Source organism: Molothrus aeneus, chromosome 7, assembly GCF_037042795.1.
Source record: "Molothrus aeneus isolate 106 chromosome 7, BPBGC_Maene_1.0, whole genome shotgun sequence".
Classification (NCBI taxonomy): Eukaryota; Metazoa; Chordata; class Aves; order Passeriformes; family Icteridae; genus Molothrus; species Molothrus aeneus.
Genome location: NC_089652.1, coordinates 3,472,863 through 3,495,665, shown reverse-complemented (window position 1 = coordinate 3,495,665; position 22,803 = coordinate 3,472,863). Strand labels below are relative to the sequence as shown.

General features: G+C 45.5%; 1 protein-coding gene across 1 annotated transcript in view; it reads right to left on the bottom strand.

Moving 5' to 3' along the window:
* Positions 1-22,803, bottom strand: part of FN1 (fibronectin 1) — a 51,720-nt gene that overhangs the window by 8,998 nt on the left and 19,919 nt on the right. The window contains exons 16-34 of the mRNA XM_066553683.1: positions 21,945-22,073; positions 21,738-21,827; positions 21,017-21,211; positions 19,416-19,688; positions 16,291-16,557; positions 14,635-14,729; positions 14,149-14,317; positions 13,808-13,894; positions 12,816-13,007; positions 10,252-10,524; positions 9,022-9,204; positions 7,668-7,757; positions 7,267-7,536; positions 6,779-6,895; positions 6,259-6,423; positions 5,520-5,675; positions 4,663-4,776; positions 2,742-3,011; positions 792-979 (exon numbers count right to left, since the gene is read on the bottom strand). Of these exons, the coding sequence (XP_066409780.1) occupies positions 792-979; positions 2,742-3,011; positions 4,663-4,776; positions 5,520-5,675; positions 6,259-6,423; positions 6,779-6,895; positions 7,267-7,536; positions 7,668-7,757; positions 9,022-9,204; positions 10,252-10,524; positions 12,816-13,007; positions 13,808-13,894; positions 14,149-14,317; positions 14,635-14,729; positions 16,291-16,557; positions 19,416-19,688; positions 21,017-21,211; positions 21,738-21,827; positions 21,945-22,073 (3,323 nt within the window). The remainder of the gene's footprint in view (positions 1-791; positions 980-2,741; positions 3,012-4,662; positions 4,777-5,519; positions 5,676-6,258; positions 6,424-6,778; positions 6,896-7,266; positions 7,537-7,667; positions 7,758-9,021; positions 9,205-10,251; positions 10,525-12,815; positions 13,008-13,807; positions 13,895-14,148; positions 14,318-14,634; positions 14,730-16,290; positions 16,558-19,415; positions 19,689-21,016; positions 21,212-21,737; positions 21,828-21,944; positions 22,074-22,803) is intronic.

The window sequence follows — 22,803 nt, the reverse complement described above, 5'->3', positions numbered from 1 at the left end:
ATTTTAGAATCTGTGCTTTAAAGCTGATTCTTCAGAGGAACTCTAATTTCCCTCCTATTTTTCCCAGGGTTAATGGATGCCATTTGCTATGATAAAGAATAAATTAATGTGAATAAAAGATAACTGTGAATGTAACAGCATGGGGGGGGGTTTGTCCTTGGCTGCATCAGACTATGGGTCCACTTAGATTAGAATGTTTTTTAAGGCTCATTTTTGAAAATTATTCATAAAACTCCTTAAAAACAGATCAGTAGCTTTTTAAGATCACAGGAACCATAAAAGCAGTTATTTTCAGCCTTCTCCAGTTCAGGAACTCCTGAAATGCTTCCAGTGGAGAAGATGGCTATAAAGCAAATTTAAGCCTAAGTCACAAAAGACTTGTATTTTTAATGTATATTTTGCAGATGTCTTAAAAATAGGCAATAGACTGCCAGAGCTCCTATATCACAGCTTGAAATCTCTGCATCAGATCACTTTCTGACCTCTTTTGTGAAAGATGAGTAAAAGCATTTTGCTGGGTTACTTTTGATTGTGAACCTGGTAATTTGCATTTGATTAGGCATCCAGTCTCTCTGTGCTAGATGAGGAAGGGGGTAGAATGCAGCTTCAGCAAGCCAATTAATTGCCTTTTAAAAAAACTACAGTGCTGAGTAGCTGCAGGCTGACTTGCCATGAGCTTCAGAGCCAGACCCTCAGGAGCTGAAATGATCTACTCCACCTGAAGCTCCTGACACAGGAATCTGAAATTTCTTCAAAAAATCTCCTTCCCACAACACAAAGAAAAAAGTTACCATCAAGCCAGACACAACTGCAGATGTGCTGTCTGGAGAAAGGTTGATTTCTTTCATAGGACCAGTCTTTTCTTTGGGGTTCACTCTGACTCTGTAGCCAGTGAGGCGAACATTGGGCGCATTCCAGTTGATGGTGAGACTGGTGGGAGTTACCTGAGTAAACCTCAGGTTTGTTGGAGGTGGAATTGCTGCAAAAATCCAGACAGGCACGTGGTTACTTTAAAAAAAAGACAGTTGGGTAAGACAGTATTGTCTCCTGAACATGAGCCAGGTTTAGGCCAGAAAAGTGGAAAGCCTTGTGCAAACACAGGCAATAAAACACCGTGGGAGAGGATGTGTTGTTCAAATCTACAGAAACACTTTTCAGCAGAAATAAGGAGATATCAATGCTTCAATCCTGGAGTTAAGTGAGCAATGACACTTGCTGTGATGTAAGGTAAAGGCTTGGGAAGGTGATTAAATCTCTAGCAGGCCAGCCTGTTTTAATTATTCTACCAGTCTCTGCTTTTCATCACACAGCTCACGGTTTCGTCCTGCTCCACTTGCCCCAGTCTGTTCATTTCCAAAATACCATGGATGATTTACAAAAGTAAGTAGGAAGCAGGCTCAGGAATTGCAGAGAAGATATAAAAATACTGCAAATGGAGAGGGGAAGCATTTTACAGCCACTTACACAGCGAGCAAGGCAATGGAAAAGCAGAGCTGTGGTGGCCATGAGGCTCATCACACAAGAGCCTGTTCAGGAGCAAACACATCCACTATCCTTACAAACAAATTCCTGCCTAAAAAAAGGAATGTCCATTGAAACAGTCTCTTGCCTTACTGTTGGTAAGCCTGGGGCTGTAAACAGAGCAAAGATACACCTTAGCATAGTGCCCACTATGGCACATTGCTATCAATGCTTTCCAGTTTTACAAAGTGGAAATACAGGATAATTCTTCCTTCTGGCTTAGCTCAGAGCTCAATCTAAATGCCATGAGAGTCAATGGAAAGTCTTGAATGACTTCAGATCCACTTTTGAACAGCTCTCAAAAGGTAAACCACGGAGGGTGGGTTTGAAAAAGTATTATATTTGCATTTCTGGCAGGTAGTCAGCCAGCTGTTCCATCATTACATCACTTTGCCTCAGTTTAGCACAGCAAATCCATACACTAGGACCCACAGAATTCATTCTACCTCTGGAATTAAAGTGCCAACTTTTCAGCCACAAATGAATGGGAGACCTTTATTACACAGGTGCTACCTGTCTTTGTAATAAAGTCACATCTGGTAGTGCTGGAAGCTTGCAATGGATTCCATATTGCTGGAAGCAACGTTAAGCTAATTCCTTGCAGTAATTTTCCTTTCCCATCAAGGAATTTTCAATGCATGGAACTGCAGCTGGATCAGCCTGGCACAGAAGGGACTCTCCTGTGGAGGTGATGAGGTGCAGGGTGTGGGCATGCAGTGGGCTGCGGTTCCTAGGGCAGTGCCAGTGAGGGATCTGCAGGCTCTATGACACCTGAGGGTTCAGCAATCTGCCAGCCCTTCCTGCTGATCTTTGGCTCCAACAGCAAAGTCCCTGAGCCATGAAAGCTGCCCTCATCTCTCTTATTGGTCACTACCTGTGCTTTGAGGTGTCACATACCTTGAAGGCAAGACAAGAGCATTGTGAGAGCACTCACCATGGATCAGGCTCTGTGACCAGAGACACAAAACCACTTGACACCCCTCCCTCCTTTCTCTAGGGTCTGCTTGTGCAATCCTGCTCTCTTGCCTGCCTTCCCTGATGTGTATGCAGGCTGACTCTGCTCCAGGCAGCTCTCTGGCCCCAGCTAAGCCATCCCTCAGGAGCAATCCCATCCCCTGGGCTGCCCCACTTGGAGCACCAGTTGCACATGGAAGCACACTTTACCCCTCGGGGCAGAACCCACTGCTGCCATGGCCTGCTGGGGGTGGTGGGAGCTGTACCTGTGGACTGGGTCCCAGTGAGGGGCAGGCTCTCCATGTCATCGTAAATGGCAACGATATTGATAGTGTACTCAGAACCTGGCCTGAGGCCATGCAGCTCAGCAGTGTCTTCTTCGCCCCCTGGGGCCGGCAATAGCTCATGGATTCCATCCTCAGGGCTTGAGTAGGTCACCCTGTACCTGGTGACTTGCCCCTGAGGGCTTTCCCAAGCAATTTTGATGGAATCAACATCCACCTCAGTGAATGTTAGTCCTTTAGGGCGGTCAATGTCTGTTAGGCAAATTAACGGTAAGAGGTTAAGTGATAAAAAGCAGGTTGTGGGTGAGGAAAATAAAAAGCATTTCGATTACATGCAAAGCGGTTTTCAGTCTGGTGTGGCAAGGGGGGCACTGGATTCTCCTCTGTGCTGCACCTTGCACACATGCTTACATCCCTAAGCCCAAGTTTGCAGGTGCCAGGCAGCAGGAAAGCGATCTTGGCTTTGCTGAAACCAAAAGGACCTGCATTGCCACCTTCAAAGCAGCCAGGACACCAGTTCTCCCCTATTTTTGAGTCCCCTTGACACCAAAACCCCTTTCACACAACTCCGGTAGCATTAAGCTACCTTAAAAGGGGACAAGGAAAAAAAAGAAATGGGAGTGCTAAGACCCATTTCTGCCATGTAAATGGTTGCTGGTGCCAAAGGCAGCCAGAGAACCCACCTGGCTCTGTAAGTTTGGGTTCATGCTGCACTTGCTGTTCACTACTGGGAGCTGCTGTGCTAAGTGCCAGTCCAAGGAGAATCCATCCCACTATTTTCTTTCATAAATTAATATCCAATTAACATACTCATCAAGAAAGCAAAATTACTCAGCATATTGTAGAATCAGTTAGAAACAAACTTTTCAGCTTTGTATTGAGTGCACAGGGAATGTCCACAGGTGAAACTGGATGATATGCACACCTCCCAGTTAAACCAATTCACAGGATTTCCTGGCAAGGTGGGAGCTCAGAGCAGGGGAAGTGAGCCTTGCTCCTCCTGGAGTGGCTATCACAGGAATACACCCACGTGCTACACAAAATGGGAGGATCTAGCATGTGATTTTTATATTGGATCAAACCCATGCTTTTCTAGAAAGCTCCATCTTTTTAATTTGCCATGTTGTATTAGTCCTCATTTTTCTGCATTTTCTAGTTGGCAAAGGTGATTTTTGTCCAGGATTTTGTTGGTTTGAATGTGGATTCTTCACTCATCTCTGCAAAACTCTGGAGAAGCTCCTGCTGTCTGCAGTGTTTGGGGTTGAGTCATGGTTTTGAATACAAGTTTGAGGAGGGAAGTAAGAATCACACAAATCCCTACCCCAGAGGGATATGGAGCACTTTAGCTCAAACATAGCCCTGAGTTACAAGGTCTTCTGTCCCCCCTGTGACCTGAGCAGGACTGCTGCTTTCTACACAGCACCTCAGTCCTGGAATTTTATTTTTTTTGCAGTGCTTCATCCCAAGTATAACCCATGTGGTTTCCCTTACTCCCTTATACAGGGCAAGTGCTCCCAAGCCCAGTCCAATCCCTTAACAGCAATCACCTTTGCCACCTAGCTCCACACAAGGGAGATCTTGGCACATTTTATCCACTGATTGGTTGATGGCAAACCCAATTGGTTGATGGAAACCCCAAAAGGCTTTTGTAGCTTTAGTGAAAGAAAATAAGAAGCGCAGCACTTTGAGGGAGTGGGAAATTGCATTTTGGCAGTGTTTGAGGCAGAGGGACTGCATTTTTGCCAGCATCTGCAGCTTAGGTGCATGGTACTTCTCACAGGGCAGACCACCTCACTCTCTCCTGGAGACCAGGCCCCTGGCTTTTGTTTCCCCTGGGAATGTGGTGGTAGGTTCAGAGATCAATAGAAAACACGTGTTTGTTGCCATGAAGTGAAATACGTACTGGTGACAGCTGTCTGAACCAAGGGCTGGCTCTCCCCGTTCTGATTCTGAGCATAGACACTGACCAAGTACTCCACTGTGGGCTGCAGACCTTCAATAGTGACTTGAGTTTGATCTGGCAGGAAAGAACACTGTCAGTCAGAAAGAACAGCACAAAGCTGGCCTCAAAGTAGCCTTGAATGAATGGCCTGTCTAAGCCATACCATGAATACATGTTATTAAAACAAGGTGGGACTGACAAATGAAATTTGCCTTTAAATTGCATCATGCTTCTCTGGCAGAGCACAACTGCCATTTGTACCTGCTCCAAGGCTCCACAGCTGAAAGGACAGGTTAGCACAGTGGGTAGAACAAGGTACAGGGAGACCAGCTTTCATCATTTTTTAGGATAAGACTGACCACCAGCTCAGCTGCATCACAACATCCCCAAGTGCTCTGCTGATCCCACAACATGCAGTTTTCCTGAGAGCTGACCTGGCAGGTTCCATGGGTACTACACTACAAACCTGTAGTGTACGTGACTGAACCCATGCTGTGGCCAAGGGTCATGTTATGTGACTTCCAGAAGGATTTCAGAGCAAGTTTTGCTGGATGCTAGAAAATCCAATGGTATTTCTTTGAAATGCAGGTGCTTTTTATGCACACTGCCAAGAACAAACTTCTGCAGTACAAGAGTGTCAAAGAAATACGAAGCTTTTGGGACAAAAACCTGCCTGAGGTCATCTGTCCTGGATGAGACAGAGCTGAAAATCAGCAAGATAAAAAAAGGAAAAAAAAAAAGGTACAACCAGCAGCAGGATTTTAGTGGTCACATCTTGCACTCCTTACAGATCCAGGGAAGGATGACATGACTCTTACCTGCAGGGACATTTTTTGTTTTTGAGGGCCCATGTCCATTCTTGGGATTAGCAGTCACCCGATACCCTGTGACTGGGGATGTTGAAGGGAGCCATCTGATGCTGATACTGTTGTCCTGGACATCAGTGACTTGCATCTGGGATGGTGTGTCTATTTCTGGGCAACAAAAATAATTTTTCTCAGTATGTTGGTAGAGGAAACCCTCCCTCCACTTTTGTGTCCTGGCTGAATTTTATCCAGAGCAAAAAAACCTGAACCATGATGTGTGGGTGAGTATATTTCATATCAATGTTAGCTGAGGATTTTTGTTGTTTTAAAGGCTACTTAATGCCTTTATCTGTAGCTACAGCAGGAGTAGGATTCAGCTATATCCAAATCAGGAGTGAGACAACAGTCTTGGCATTAGAAAAAAAATGGCAAGACTCCTCAGGATCACAATCTGACAGTGAAGCACTGGAGTTAAGCCAGCAGTGACCCCACATTATGAGAGCCCAACAGGATTTCCACTCTGCAGTGAGCAGTTGAGCACTGCTTTTATCCCCCTCTGGACTTCATAGGGTTATCCTTCTCCAGGGCCACAGACCCCTTCTGTACCACCAAGCTACACAGCTCCACAAACTGATGGCCCTACAGCTCATGGCTTCTAAAAAAACCCCAGGAATCAGCAATACACATTTATGGGGAAAAGCCAACGCAAAGCTGTGGGGTTTTTGCCTTGTTTGGTTTAATCATGTCTCACCTGTCCTGTAGGTGACAGTGACTGGCTTGCTGCTGGCAGGGCTGTCTCCACGGCCAGTCACAGCATACACAGTGATGGTGTATTCAACGCCAGGCTTGATGCCAGTGATGGTGGCAGTGGACACTGTGCCAGGCACTGTGAACTCCTGTACTGGGCTGCTTCCACCTAGCAAGAGTAGGTTAAGAAATGTGATTAACCTGTAAAGCATACATTTAAAATCTCTACAAAAACCAGGACAGTCCTACATGCATCAAGCTGAAGACAGGACCCTGTTGATTTCAGTGGTTGTTGGGTCAGAATTGTTTTGAGGAAAAGAACGAAACACATACATAGAACCATTTCTAAAATTACTGGAATACTCTGATACTCTTTTTAGGCAGACAAAATATGATTTGGTTTTTTTTTTTTTAAAAAGGCACCTATGTGTCTGCTACAGCCCAAGGTGCCTTTGCTGTTTGCTTTCTAATGGCCTCAGAACAGAGTTTCTGGGCTGTGACCAGCTGTAGCAGCCTGCCCTCACCTGTTTCACCATAAGTGATCCTGTAGTATCTGACTGTCACTGCAGGAGCATCCCAGGAAATCTTGAGGCTGGTTGGGCTGGTAGGGGTGACTTCCAGGTCCCTTGGAACATCAGACACTAGAAAAACAGGGAATTGAGAAGGAATTTAAAGAGAAGGAATTTAAACACAGTTGTACATCAGCTACATACTCTACTTATACCATGCTCCTCTGCTACTCAGCTGTCTGTCCTTTGGCTCAGGGCACACTCCTCTCCAAAGAGATGTATCTGGTTAAAACCATATGGCATTGGACTGGATTTAATGAAAACAATTCTGCTGGCCCTAGAAACATCTGAAAGCAGCATGGGTCCTCCCACCTTGTCCTAAATCAAGCCCTACCTCAGAACACAGGCATTTCCTCATGAGTGAAGCTGGCAGGGGAGATGTGGATGAACAGCAATGACTTTGCTAGAAGACACCCCAAATGCAGCACTCCCTGAAGCCTCACCTGTTGTCTGCTGGCCAACCAAGGGCAGGCTCTCCTCCCTGCCGTTGACAGCGATGATGCTGACCACGTACTCGGTGCCTGGCAGCAGGTTGGTGAGGGTGATGGAGTTCCTGGAGGGGGGCACCCTCTCCTCCTTGGGCCGGCCCCCGCCCTGCTCGGGCTGGTAGCGGATCCTGTAGCCCGTGATGGTGGCACGGGGAGCGATCCAGTGCACCGTGAAGGAGTTCGCCGTTATATCCGAGAAGTCCAGGCCAGTGGGGGAATCCAGGCCTGGGTGTTTCAAGAGACACAAGGGTGAGCTCAATCAAACTGCTTGGCATCATCACAGGAAAAAAAAAAGTAATTAAGTCCCACTAATGAATTCTTAAAGGCTGGCATTAACCACATGTGCATCCAAGTACCTGTTTTCTGGACGCCGTACAAAGGTGCGCTCTCGTGCTGCTCAGAAACGCTGTAGACTCTCACCAGATATTCAGTGCCAGGGAGCAGGTCTGTGGAGTTGAAGAACAGCAATTTGGGCTAATGTTTCTTTGCTAACATCAAGAAGTTAATCAACCTACACTACACAATTTTAACTGTGTTTCTTAGGAGACAATCAAGTTTTGCTTGATGGAAAATCTGGGCCTCCAGGACAATCAAAAGTTTAAATCAGTTATTTTTGTGGCATCATGGTTCCTTGCAGTGCTTTAGCCACAACGAGCATGATATCCTATCTCATTGCTTCATCAGTTTGTGGAGATTGACTAGAAGCAATTACCTTTTTACAGGGTCCATTCTAGTCATCTACTAGTTTATCTATGCACCAGGCCAAAGCTTTAGCTGATATAAGCTGAAATAGGGCCAAAGATTTCCAACACAGCTGCTCTAAGTCAGACAAGCTCTAGATTCAGTTTTTTATTCTGAAAACAGGTCTTGTCTCTCAACCAACTGGATTCTTAGATTAAAAAAAAAAAACACAACCCCAACTATAAATATAACACAGCTTTTGCCCCAAAAATTAATGTCAGCTTTTGGAAAATGCCCAAATTTTGCTGCCATGTCCTGTAAGGTTCCAAAACAGGATGTGCCTTCTGGTCTGAGCATACAAAGTATCAAAGGAGCAATGGCCTTTTTGCATATTCTGATCCTCTCCTGAACCTCTGCCCTGCAAGTCCTTGACATTACTGGCAAACCAGGCGAACAACACGTATTTACTGTTAATACCTAACCAGGCTGCAAATCAATGCAATTGCCTCACAGCCTGATTCATCACTGTCCTTGGATTGATAGGAAAAAACTTGCCTGTGGTTTGGCTTTAACTTGGGTAAAGCTAGAGGCCAAATCCCATTTGGTGTGAGTTTCTATGAGGCTGCTTGCAACATCACTTTACATCAACTGAGAACTTGGCCAGCCACACTCAAACATTTTTTTTGCCTCATCTTGTGCTACATGGACCTTCTCATCCTCTACAACCTGTAGCAAGGTGGGGGTCAGTCTTTTCTCCCAGGTAACAAGAAAAAACAAGACCTCAAGCTGCACTAGGGGAGACTGAAGTTGGATATCAGGAAAAAATTCTTCCCTGAAATGTTGGTCAGGAGTGGAGTCACCATCTCTGGAAGTGGTTCAGGTGGTGTGTGTGGATTGGCACTTGGTGATGAACATGGTGGTGCAGGGTTGATGACTCAAAGACCTTGGAGGTCTTTTCTCTTAGTAACCTTATGATTTTATGAGGAGGGCTTCTCATGTTTGTTTGATTTATGCAGGTAACCCACTTACTTGTTAGGATGACCATGTTGTCTGAGGGTGAGACTGTCACCTCTGCAACATCTTCCTCCTTCTTGGCAGGGGAGTAGCGCACCAGGAATCCGCTCAGCACGATGGAGGTCGGGGCAGTCCAAGTCACCCTCATGGTGTCAGGCCCCACGTTAGTGAAGCGCAGGTCAGTGGGAGGAGGCACAGCTACACAGCAAAGAACAAACCCACCTCAGCTCTCAGACTCATACTGATCAAGGGGTCTGTTCAGGGAATCAACCACCAGAGAAAGTATCTCATGCACAACTGACTACGGCATCAGACTCATGCAAACAGACTTCTAAACTACATTTGGTTCTACTACAGTTAAGAGAAAAATGTGTCTGCACTGCTGTCAGGCTGCTTTAACCTCTTGGCAATTCCTGATATGTTAAATGTACCCCGTGGGGCTAATTTAAAAACAAGGTAGCAAGTTTCACCAATGTGCTTTTAGCAGCTGGATTTTGTATTACAGATGTGGTGCCAAGAGAGGTTTAAAGTTGCCATACAGCAGCTACAGATGGAAAAGTAATCTCATCTAGAATCCATACATGCACACACAGGAAAGGAGAGGGTATATCACTAATTTCCTATGACTCTACTTCTACTCATGTCGAAGGATTTACAGCCTCAGGACTTTCAAACCCAACAGGATTTCATGCAAGAACCAGTTTCCAGCTCTCCTTCAGCTCATGCACTATAGAAACCCCTGACGGTGTGGCATGGCTGTCACTGGCATGTACTCAGGGAGTGGTGTCCATCTGCATCCTTTGGGGCATTGTGGAAAGAGTAGGGCCACCATGGAAATGGGCTGCTGGAAGCTCAAACAGCTGTCAAGGCTGGAGGGTGTCTAGTGATCTGCTCCACCCTCCAGCACTCCTATTTTGAGGAATCACAGTTTTAAAGTCTGGCAAACACACAGCTCATGTTTCAGGCTCTTGATTCCAACTGGATCCTGGAAATCTGAACAGCAGAAGGTGAATGAGCCTGGCAAGTCTGCAGTCATTCATGGTATTAAAATGCCTCCAATTCAAAAAGGAGCAGCACCATATCCATCCCCAGCTGCCACATGGGGAAAGGAGCCAGCTCGGTCTGCCTGGCTTCCCTGCAGCAAGGGGCTCAATTCCTCTTTGGACAAAGCCCCAGCACCCCGACAGCCAGTGACAGCCGGTGACACCGTCCACGTCACGAAACACAGAAGTTTTCAAAATTCACCCGTTTGCTGTGTCAGAGTGGTAGGGGCGCTCTCTCCGCCATTAATGAGTGTGATTACACTGATGTCGTAATCAATGCCCGGCTCCAAGCCTGTCACTGTGTAGTATCCTACTGAGGAGTCCACAAAATCTTCAAAAATAGGGACACTTTCTCCTGCTGCAACTACTGTGATGCGGTACCCAATAATGGTGGAGGCATTTAACGGGGTCCACCTCAGGCCGATGCTCGAGTCAGTTATGTCAACAAAGCTTAGGTCAGTGAGCTGGGGCACCTCTAATGAGGTAAAGAGCAAATGGGAGAGGCAGAGACACACGGAGGCAAAAGAAAGACAAGGGAGAAAAAAGCAGTGTTCATCACTATTAACATTGACAGAACTTGAAGCAATTGCGGTGATATGCACAATTTCTGTTGAGGTTCGGGGGAAAAGGATGGATTTTGGTGGGGTGGTTTTTGTTGTGTTTTTGCTATTGTTGTTTTCCTTTTGTTTTCTTAGATTTACCCTTCAGTGCAGTCTCCAGCTGCTTCCCTGGGCAGACAGAAGCTGAAACCCCAATTCCCTCAGAAGCTGAAACCCCAGTTCTCTTTAGACATAAAATTTTCAAAGAGCTCAACAAGAGGCACTTAACTTGCAACAAATTTACTCTGAGCAATGATGAGCCACAAAGACCCATCATTTTCTGACAAAAACAGAAGCAGAAAAAACACAGCCCTTTTTTCTTTCTACAGGTAAATGACAAGAGAGCAAAGTTTAAATAAAACAACTACTCTGTTGATTGACCCTCTACAATTCTTGCTTTGTTCAAATGGTGGATCTTTTATCACTGGGATCATAAAAATATCAACTCACTTGAAGAGGTTAAATCAGACCCTCAAGCTGCTGAGAACCTCCACAAACTTCCAGGGTAGATCATCCACTGTCTGAACTATTTACACTGCACTTGGGAAAAAAGCCTCAAATCCCTGCAATGGCTTGAGGACCTGGCCCAGAATTCCTCAAGTTCTACTTACCAACTAACTGCTGCAATATATGTGCTAAAAACAGATGATGTGAAACAGCAAGTAACAGAACACTCCCTTGGAAACATGGAAATGGTTAAAAATGACCTTTAGATGGTACTAATTTTGTCAGAGTGACAACATCCCCGAATCCAGAGGTTATGCCCAGCATATGATGTGCCCAAGAGCCTGACATATGTGGCTAAACTGGTTCAAAATCTCAAGTTTTAGCCCCTGCATGAGAATGCCCTTTAATGACCTTTAAGATGCTGCCTAAATTTTTGTAGGGAAAATAAGCCCAGCTGTGACTGTTTTCCCTACTGATATTATTCCATTAGCAAAGGAGCTCATTTCCTGCATGTTAGGACCAGCAGAATTGGGCAGGGAATGGGGAACTTTAGATGCCATGTTTAATTGACAGTGGCCAAACCTTCAGTTGTTCAAGTCAATAAACTGGTATTGACTTAAGCCACAAGATTTGGCTGTGTAACTTTATCAGGGTGATCCTGAAACCAGTGGGAACTAATGGATGCTCTTCCTCACTCAGGATCAGACATCAGTGAGTCAAAGATTCAAGACTCTGTGTCCATTCTGTTCATTACAAGTTAGTTTGAAAAGAAATTAAGGGACAGAGATATTGTTTTAATAATAGTGGTTTTGTTCTATTTTGATCTCCTTCTTGGAAGACACTTATTTTACAGAATAGGTGCCAAAAAAGGGGCTAGTTTTCTGTAAAATAATTGTTTACCCACATGGAATGCATGTACCATATCACCTTTAAAGAGTTGTAAAAGCCAGACACATACATTCTTAGCTTTCCCTCACCAGAAGATGGTGAAGGGCTAAAGCTATTCCTGCATGACTATGCAGCATCACAGTATTAGTTCACCCCAGGGAGCACACAGCACTTCAGTGAAGCACAGAAATTTTAAAGCAGTGTTACAAGAGCAAGCAAACACAGTAGCTGGCATCATCTCAGAGCAGAAACAAAAACAAACAAAGCCTTCACAAAGGAAAACTAAATGCAACCATTTGGGGAAATGCATATAAATTTTGCTACTGTGGCTACAAAGGCAGTTTCTGCAGTCCCCACAGATGTCATGTGAGGTGGCACACTCCACACTGTGCCTCAAGTGCTACAGTGATGGACCATTCCATCTTGGCTTTCCTCTCCATTGTGCTCAAGTGATCTTCTGCCACCAGTGCTGCCAGAATTTCTCCTGTGCTTGCTTTCCACTCATACCTCTGCTCACCTACTTCCTGTTGCCACCAGCACTTCAGGGCTAAATTAAATTCCTGCTGCTGCTGCTGCCCAGCTCAGTACTGACACAGCAGATCCATGGGCTGACCACCAGCCTGTGAAGCACAACACAGGCTCCCCCATGCAGAGAAGTACATGGGTGTAAGAAGCTCTGTCACAGGCTGGAACGTGGCTGTTCTGCTTCTTGAGACTAAATGTGAAGTCTAAGCCCTCTACTAGCAGACTAATACAAGTTCTGCACTATAGAGCTCTCAGGCTCAGCCATTTGAGCTTGGGCAGCTGAAATTGCTGCTCATGCTCTGGTTACCTGGTGTGATGGTTTCTGAGATGGGCACACTCTCCTGGTCATCCTTGACAGAGTAGACACTGACGTTGTACTCCACACCAGGGTTGAGGTTCTCAAAGGTGCAGGTGGTCTGATCTGCACCCACCACCTCCTCCAGGGTAGAGCCCTGCTGCCCATCTGTGGGAGCAGTGGTCACACGGTACCCAGTGATGCCTGAAATACAGAGGCCAGTGTCAGGAGTCTCCTCATGGATTCTGGATTGCTTACATCAGTCCTCAGTGTGACAGCTGAAGCAAACATGTGACATTTTATAAGTGATTTTGCCACCCTGGGCCCAGCAGGAAAGAAAGAAGCTGCTTTGTCAAGCACCCCTAATTGAGCTTCCCAGGAGCTAGCCATGCCACCCTCATGGCATTTCTGCTCCCTTTGAGACCTCACCAAACTGAGGTCTCTCTCTTTGAGACCTCACCAAACTCTTGAAAATCTCAGAGGAGTTTTGAGAGGAACTTCTCTCAGGACTCTGTCAGAAAAAGATTCAGCTACCAATACAGGTTTTTGTAAACTTTCAATCCACTTTTTATGGGAGTCAATTGTGCAGCTCCCATCAGCTATTGTGGGAGAAGAGTTCATCCTGAACATGGTCAGAACTTTCACTTTCCATTTGTCACTTCCACAAATCTTCGTGGTCCATTCTGCTTTCCTTCCCTCAGACCATTTTTCAACCACTGGAGATTACTTAAAGAAACCCTTCAAATCCTTAAAACAGCTGAAATATTCTAACACATTCATGCTCCAAAACAGCATTTTATATAGAATGTAAATCATTAAGAGTCCTACGGCAATAATTCACAGCTGTGAAGTATATCTTTAAATATATCTAGAAACGCGTACATTTTCCTTTAAATTCATCAACAGCTAATTTCCCACCAAACTGCAGGGCACCACAGAAGAAGTGTTAGTTAGCATTCTGCTCCAAGGGGAGGTTTGAGCACAGAGTGAGTTCACATGGTTACCTGGAGATGTGCTTCTCTCCCAAGAGACTATCAGGATGCCAGTGTCAGGATTGGACCTCAGGCGCAGTCTGGTCGGTGGGGCCAGTGCTGCAAGTGTTCAGACAAATGGGTCACTGATGGCACTGAGAATCATGCTGGCTGCCTCAGCACCCCTCTCCCCACAATATCCTCAACCTTTGAATTAGCCAGAAATACTCCCTTAAAGCTGTGACCCTGCATTGCATGAGCCAGTGCTGCTGTCACCTATGCACCAAAAAGAAAAACCAGCTCACGACAGGGAGGAAAGACCAGAACTGCCTCCCAGAAAGGAGTGGAAGAAGGAGGAGGAGCAGGTGCCATACGTGTAGTGACTCTCCTGATGATGGGGGTCTCTCTCTCCTGGCCATCCATCAGCACTGTCAGGCTGTAGGTGTACTCCACGCCGGGGGTGAGCCCGGAGATGACGATGCTGCCGGAGTCGGAGATCACCTCGCGGGGAGCCTCCCCGCCCTGGCTCGGGCGCACTCCCAGCTGCAGGGCACAGGGGTTTGCTTTTCAGTCACAAGCTGTCAGTACCCTGACTGACCATCCAACAGCAGCACTAGGGGCCCTCATGCTGAACTCCAGATGTTACTCCTGTAACTTGTGGTCTAGATGTCCCACTTGACACGAAACGCCATGTCTGCACTGACCTCTGTCACCTAAACCTGCTCCCTGTGAGCAATAGGCCCTTTGCACCTCTCCCCTTTGTGCTGCCATCTTCACCACCATAGGAAATGGCTTCCATCTGCCCTCCCCACCACAGTGAAGCAAGAAGAAAATCCAACACAGGACTTTGCTCCTCCTACCTTGAAACCAATCCTTGGGGCAGGTGTCCAGGTGATGACAATAGAGGTCTCAGTCACTTCTGTGTTAAAAGGAGGAACAGAGCCAGCAGGCTGATCTGTGGAGTGAATTGACCAGAGTTCAAGTCTACCTGCTGTGATGGCTCCAAAGAGTTTGAAAACCTGACCTACAGCAGCACAAATAGTCAGAGGTATGAAATGAGTGCTGAACTAGATCACTTCTAAAAATCCAGTTATTTGGGAGGGATCTGACAGATGATTTTTGTCTGCTGCTGGGCTTGACAGACACAGTATGCAAGTGGTCTAATCACAGCCAGAGCTTTTATTCCTGAGGCAAACAAATACTCAAGTGGATGCATGATCCTCTATGCATCCACCTTCAGGAATCTGGGAATCCTGTTTTTTGGCATGATATTTAAAGTGTTCCTCAAAACTCAGCTGTTTTTTTTAATTCACCCACTAAATGCCTTCCAACCAGCAGAATACCACACCCCTGTCTGTCATCCAGCTGTCCCAGCAAGGACCATCTCATCCCTCACCAACATCTTGTGAAGTCAGCAGAAAGGAGCCAACGTCAGTCTGAGGCATCTGTGGTCTCACTGACATCTGTCAGAAGCATCACACAGAAGCCAAAGCCTTTTTGCATGCCAGATCAGCCTAAATAACAACACTGAGTTTAATCTGAAATGGCCTTGTTAGTAATGTCATTAATGAAGAGGCTTGGTTAATCAAATCTACAGTCTCAAACTGGACTGGTTACATTCAGACAAGCCAGAACTTGAAGGCAATATTAAATCTAAGATATCAAATCACATTCTACTTGAGGAATATTTATAGATAAGACTGTCAGCAAAAAGCACCTTGCCAATGTCAACAATGGTACTCTGATTGAAAGTTTGAGCCCTTATTTTAGTTTCACATTGTTCTAAAAGAAACCACATTCTCTTCTGAAAAGAGGATGTGGTTCTGGGCTTGGGTGGCTTTGACTTTTGCTAGTTTATATGATGGCATCATCATTATTTAAATACTGGATCTATTTGCTCTTTTTAGAAGTGTGTGGGGGTTGTTACAGAACTTCCTTTCCTTCCAAAATCTGCTTAGTATTTCTTCCAAACCAGCATCACAAAGAGAGATGACTGAAATGCAAAAAAAAAACCCCACAGAATACAATGTTTGTGTCAGTTTGGGTAACTGCAGTTGAGCTGCCTCAGATGGTATGGCTGAGCTTGAGAAATGACTGCTTTCAGCTTTATGTAAGTACCAGACTAATTATTCCTTGCCCATTTTAAAGGGGTTTGTATTCTTTCCTTCATTTGTCATGCCAAAACCAAGCAATTAGGAAGATCAAGTAAAATTTAATTTCTCTGACATCCAGCTAAGCAAAAAGTAAGGTAGCAATAGTAAAGTTCTCCCTCTCGTTTTTAATCATCAGGAAAAGCTGAAATATATTTTACTAAAAGCTTTTTGATGCAAATAGCTTTTTCCTGCCAATGAGTTCAGAAAGAACAACAAGGAGCATTTTTCCCAAGCTGTTCTGCTGGAATGCTACTTCAAAAGGCTGCCCCTGTAGATCAACTCACAATAGGCACTTTCAGCACAAGTTTTGAAGAAGGGCAAGGTACAAGAGGAGTATGTGACACATGTGTGTGTCTCACTCACAAGTGGTGAAGACGCCAGTCTCTCTGTTGCTCTGCTGGTCGCCTTTCACGGCCACCAGGTACACGGTGTACTCGGTGCCAGGCTGCAGGTTCCTCAGGAGGTACTTGGTGGCAGAGGGTCCCACGTTGTAGGTGCGGGGCTGCCCTCCCCTGGTGGGCCCTGCTGTCAGCCTGTAGCCCGTGATGATGGCGCGGGGCCGCGTCCACATCACCAGCACCGAGTGCTCCGTGGTGTTGACGAACCGCAGGTTGGTGGGGGCGTCGAGCTCTGGGGAGGTAAAGCAGAACACCCATCAGCTTCCCAGCTGAATCTCCACCTCACCCCCACTTCCAAACCATGGCCTGTATTCCTGATGTATTGTGGGAGGGCAACAGAAGGGAGGAGAGAAGGTGGGAAGTTATTTCACTTCTGCATCCACGCCCCAGCGCCATCCATTAATACACCGAGACAGGCAGACCTGAGCGCTCCAGGCTGCACTGATTTGGGTCGCTGCCATCTCTGCATCCCATGGGGAAGGCAGCCTAAAGGCTGACCCCAACACACTCAGGAATTTCAACAGTTTCTCATGAGCACTGAGCATTTTTTAAAAACCAGCTTGGTTTAGACTTGTCAGTGTAAGCACGGAAACCTAATTTTAGTCCTTTTCCATGAAAAAGATTTATTCTTTGAAATCCTTGCCCAGTCCTCTCAAAATCCCTTCCCAAAATAAACCACCTCTACTTTGTCATTTGAATGTCAAAATAAGTAGTAGTCAGCGACTTTCTGCAGAAAACCAGTTCCTAGATCTACTTAAAAATATTCACACCATGGAACCGACCATCCAACAATTCCAAGCATGCTCATCTCTCCCCTGGGACTCAGGGAACAGCTCTTACCAGGCTTCCTCCCCTTTTTATCAGTGCCCCTGGGAATCTGCTGAAGCTGATAACCCAGATAACTCCATAAACAAGAGGCTGAGGCAGCACAGCTCCTTCACTGGAGCCACAGTGACTGGTAGAGATGTCACTGCCTTGAGCTGAGGCAAGGTGAGGCTCTGCAGGGGAATTTGCCCCCAGAGCAGGCAGGGTAGCACTGGCTGCAGCAAAGAGTTCACAATGTTCACATGGCAAGTCTCCCCACTTTTTCTATATTCTAACCATATATTGAACTTAATAGCAGTGAGGTTTCATCAATGCTCTTTTTTGCTGGCAAACGTTTTTTTCTCCTCCTGGAGAAGTAATATTTTGGCAAAAAAATTTAATGTTTTCATCACTCTCCCAGTGATTCAGCAGGAAGATGCTTTTCGCCTTTTTGTTTTCTCCCCAGTTGTTTTCTCCATTTTTGAGGAGGGAGGAAAAAGGAAGTGAGGTCTTCCTTCTTCCACCACTGGAAACAACTGGGGAGAACTCAAAAAGGATGAGTGTAACCTGGCTTAAGCCCATCTCCAACCCACAGGCTGAAAGTCAACTTTATCCCTTGCTGCTACTTAGATCTGGGCCAAGTCTCATCTGATAAAGACTCTATCTTCCTAAAATGTGTAGCCTAAAGTCAGTTCCTTTCTGCACAATTTAATTTGCCAGCTCTATTAGGCTTCTATCACTTCCTCTCCCCATAGCAGAGGAAAAAGGGAAAGATTAAAAAGCCACACACACACTCAGAGTTTATTTGTAGACTGCTTTTTAACGGAAGGCCAAAAAGAGAATCACATTTACACCGTGGGAAGAGACTTTTGCTGCAGGGTTTTCCTTGGGAACCCTGAATGATTTCTGTTTCCCAGGACTTTCGATTACAGGATGCAATTTATGTGAATAGTTTCTGCAATGTGGTTTAGGCCAAGCAGTTAAGCAGATGATCACAGCTTATGGAAAATGATTCCAGACATTTGTGACTGTGCTGTCTGAATTAAATGTCTATACTCCTATGTACACACCTCTCTGTGCAGTTTCAGAGGAACCCTACACCTAGCCTAGGCTCCTCAAAACAACCACAGAAAATTACAGATCTGGCTGGGAACTGAGCCCTTCTTGTTCTAAATGCTTCCAAAAGGGCTCAGATTCCTAAGTCGCATCCTTGCTTTTGAAAGCCTCACTTGAAAGAGGAGGGAGGGTGCTCACACCATCTGTGCTGGGCTCAAATTAGACACCTATGGCAAAGGATGGACATAAGGATCCCATTCTCCCTGCACAGTCAAGGGACAGGCACTATTCATTGCTCATAACTTTATGGATGGAAGTAAGGATATTCCTCAAAGAGCATGGTTATATTCACAGATTATCCCATTTCCTTTCCTTCCCTCTCATATTACTAAGAGTCAGGCTGGGTTCTCAGAAATTGCTCTTATTTACTGAAAAGTATTAGAAGAGCAGCAGATGCACACAAATACCCACTCACCCTTCTATTGCCCAATAAACAGGACCTGATCAAACCAACTATCTCCCATGTTCCATCTGATCTCCTCCTCTTGGGTCAAAAACAGAGATAACCACCCAGATAAAACTCTTACTCTTCCATCTGAAAACCTACATCTTACCCAGCCATTGCTCCTCTCTCTCTTCTCTGCACTGCTGCAAAGCAAAAAAAGTGCCTGACAGTGCATTTCCCCTCACACTGGTGAGGTGCTGCACTGCCACTAGATCATTAGCAATCAGGTTCTGAGGGATTCTGCATGAGCAGGCACAACTGCTACTGCTGCCAGGGGAGCCAGGTAGGTATGGAGCTGTCAGAAGGGAGATGGGGATTTTCAGAGGAACCTCAGCAAGCCTTCTAAGTCATACTGAAATCTGCCCTAAGGTACCAGCAAAAGAAAAAAAAAATTATAAAAGTCACAGGCTGTGATCTGTGCTGTAAAAGAACTGCAGGGTCCATCAATTCTCAGTCAGTAATAAAAAAGTTGAATTCCAGCCATACAAAATTGTTTTAAAGTGCCATGAGACTTGAACTCCCATTGGAAAGCCCTGGAGGAGGATAAATCTGCTGAAGAGATCATTGTTAGAATGAATGAATTCCCAGCCCTGTCATCCTACTGATGGGATACCTCCTGGGCTAGAACTGTTGCACTTCAAGTGCTCTGTTTATACATTTCTCCAAGTGACAGAAAAATCCACGCTTCAAAAGGCTGAAAAAAAGCAGAGAGAAAAGACACTTACTGGTGGTTTGCTCTCCAGTCAAAGGTTTGCTCTCCCTGCCCTGGTTTACAGCAAAGATCTTGAAGAGATAGGTTGTTCCTGGGATCAGGTCAATGACTTCAGCAAAGGAGCTCCTGGTGATGGGCAGCCTCTGGCCGTGCTGGCCGGGCCGGTTGACAGGGATCACCTCCACCCGATAGCCGGACACTTGGCTCTGGGGAGGGGTCCACATGATGGTGATCTTGATGTCAGAAACCTCCACAAACTGCAGGTCTCTGGGAGAAGGCACTTCATCTGAAAGCACAGGGGTACAATAGTTGTCAGAGGGAGTCTTTAGCAGGAGGAGAAGTTATTGGTTTCCATGGAAGGAAAGTAAAAGTGAATTTTCCTTGAACGATGAATATTACCTAGGCCAAGAATATTTACCAAATTAAAAAGTCAAGGTAACCTCACTGTAAACATGCCTATACACATTCCCAGACAATATTCAAGCAGACTACAATTCTAAACATCATTATCTACTTTAAAGTATATTATGTCTTCAGAAGGTACCTTTGCTGTGACAGAAAGAACTGAAAGACCAGATGCAATATGCTACAGAACTTCAAGTATATGCAGAAACAAAGCCTGAGGGGAAACAAAGTACTCTGGGGGTTGGAAACAGTAACCTCCTTCTAAAATTAAAAGGAGGGTTTTCAAAACCCACAGCATGTTCTGAGTGTCTGTGATTAACTTGAAATCCATCTTTTATAATTAAACAAGTACAGGGGCTGATCTGGCCTTACTGCAGTCAAATGCAAAATGCAGTTCCCTCAGTGCTGGGCCACAGTACTGCACCCTTGAATTCCTGTGTTTAAATTAAGTTTCTTGAGACTAGGACTGATACTGTCCTAAGGTTAACCAGTGCACATTTTTGGAAGATGAAGAAGCCAAACCATAAAGTCATTGAGCTGAGTTCATTCCTGGTAAATTCCCATTTGCAAACACATGCTTGCAACTTGCAGGACCATGAAATTCCACTGCTTACCACATCAAATCCCAATTCTTTCACTATCCCTTCTTTTGATTTGGTTATTCAGTCCAACTGGATACTTAAAGAACCCCGAAACCAGAAGTTTTTTAAATACTGAGTGCCTCAAATTTAGATCTTATGGTGTTTTGGCACATCAGTCAATGCTGAGCAATCTCCCATCCCCACTGATTGCAAAGGAAAATAATGGGTAGGACTGGAAGGCAGAGGGAAAAGTCAGGTGAACAGTTTGAACATTGTGTTGTGGTGTCTGATACATAACCCTGAACATCACAAGCCAAGTGTTCGGTCAAAATGATACACCAGGCACTTCAGAGGATTTCTTAGCAGAATTCCCCTAAGATAACTTGGGAAACTGAGGTCTCTTCTGCAGACAATGCAAGACCTGCCTGCAGCCCAATCTCTGGGAATTACAACCCTGTTGATGCAGAGTGGTGTTTTGACTGTGTCAGTAAGTATGATTTTACTCCAGAACTTCAATACCAGTGAAACTTACAATTCGAGCCCACAAAAGCATAACTGAGTTCATTTAAGCACTCCCTTAGCTAGCAGCAGAAACCTCAGTGACTGAACCCCAGAAGATGAGCATTACCTGTGCGTGGGACCCCAGTGGTTTCCTGCTGGATGAAGACAGGAGTGCTCTCCTGGTTTTCTTCCACAGCATAGATGCTGATGTTGTACTGAACCCCCGGCATCAGGTCACTGAGTGTCACAGAGGTGGCAGTGTCGGGCAGGTTGAGCTCTGTACTGCTGCCTTCCACAGAGGGAACGTAGACAATCCTGTAGCCTGAAGCAAGAGAAATATGGAATCCTCAGCACAAGCAGCAAGCACAAAGAATGCTAGAAATGAGGGCTGAGCTGATCTCCCTGCTGAGCTTTGATAAAAATAGTCCTGAACTTCAGCAGGACCTGTGGCCTGTGCTCACGTCTCACCTACAGACCACACACTCACACCACCTTCCAAAGCACAGTCTGACCTGGGTTAGGAGCTCTCTGAGGTCTGACATGTGGATTTAGGCCTGAACTGTTCTCATGCTCACTATGGGATGGGTCTGGATGACAGATACAAATATAAGGGCTTGTTTTTATTTAACATAAATCCAGAAGGAATTGTTTTACATCCAGCCTTCTGCATCGCTTGGTTCAGCCACTGAAGCCAAGGAAATGCTGAACTACCCATGTGCTTTCCAGCTGGTCTCTCTCTGATCAGGCAGAATCTTCCACTACCTTTGTCCCAGAGTTATATTTTCCTTTTCACCTATATTTTAGGTTCTACCAATAATGCAGAATAAGGGCACTGCAGCAGGACAAACCTGTGATTGGAGCCTGTGGTCTGCTCCAGCTGATGACAATGGATGTGTCATCCACACTTTCCACTGTGTGGTCAGGTGGTGCATCAGGAGCTGTTTAAGACAATAAATACAGGAGGACAGCAAGTGTGAGGGTCAGAGGTAACAAAAAAATCTTGAGCAAACAGCAGCAACAGCTTTCAAAGTGCAGCAACAGCCAAGCACACATACCTGTAGTCTGTGAAGTAGACAGGATGAGATTCTGCTCTCCCTCTTCAGAAATCTGGTAGACATTAACAATGTACTTGCGACCAGGAAGCAAGTCAGGGATGTTGACAGAAGTGGCTGTGCTTGGAAGATCTGAGGAAGGCAGGAGAGAAAAGTTTGGTTTAACAATTCCATCTTCTTGCTTTCTCTCCAAATTCAATAATTGAGAAGCCTGTTCTAATCTGGGCTGAAGCACAGTCTTCCAGCAATAAAACAGCAGTTTCTCTGCACTGTGTTTGGCTCACCTCAGAAGAGTTGTGTGGAGAGTTGGGACCAGCAACCAAGGGATATTGCAGGGCACCTTGAGCAGCAGCCCCCTGCACAACCATCTCAGCTGAACACTCATTTCATACCCTGACTGTTGAACTTTCAGTACAGAAATATATGGAAAAACTTTCACATGAGTAGGTTATGTGGAAACACTGACTCATGAGTGAGAAGAATGACATTATGAGGGCTGGTGAACTTCTTTTTCCCTTCTCCCAGATGTCCACCTACGTGCCAGATGTAGAAAACTCCCCAAGAAGCAGCTCCTTGCTGACCAGACTGAAGCCAAGCATCTTAGGGGAAACTAGGAATTGCCTTTCAATCTGCCTGTAAACCTCTTGTCTGACAGACAAGCTCAGGAGCTGCTTCACAGCTCAGCTCAGCTGTCTGGGCAGAAAGAAAGGTGGTGACAGTCCTGGCAGTCTCCACAAGAGCCACTTCTGCTCAGTGTCCAAGCCTGTGAGTTCAGGGGAGCAACAGTCCAGGGAGAATTATTAGGTCAGGAGATTGCTGTTCTTTTTGTCATGTTCTTCTACCATACTCATGTCCAATAACT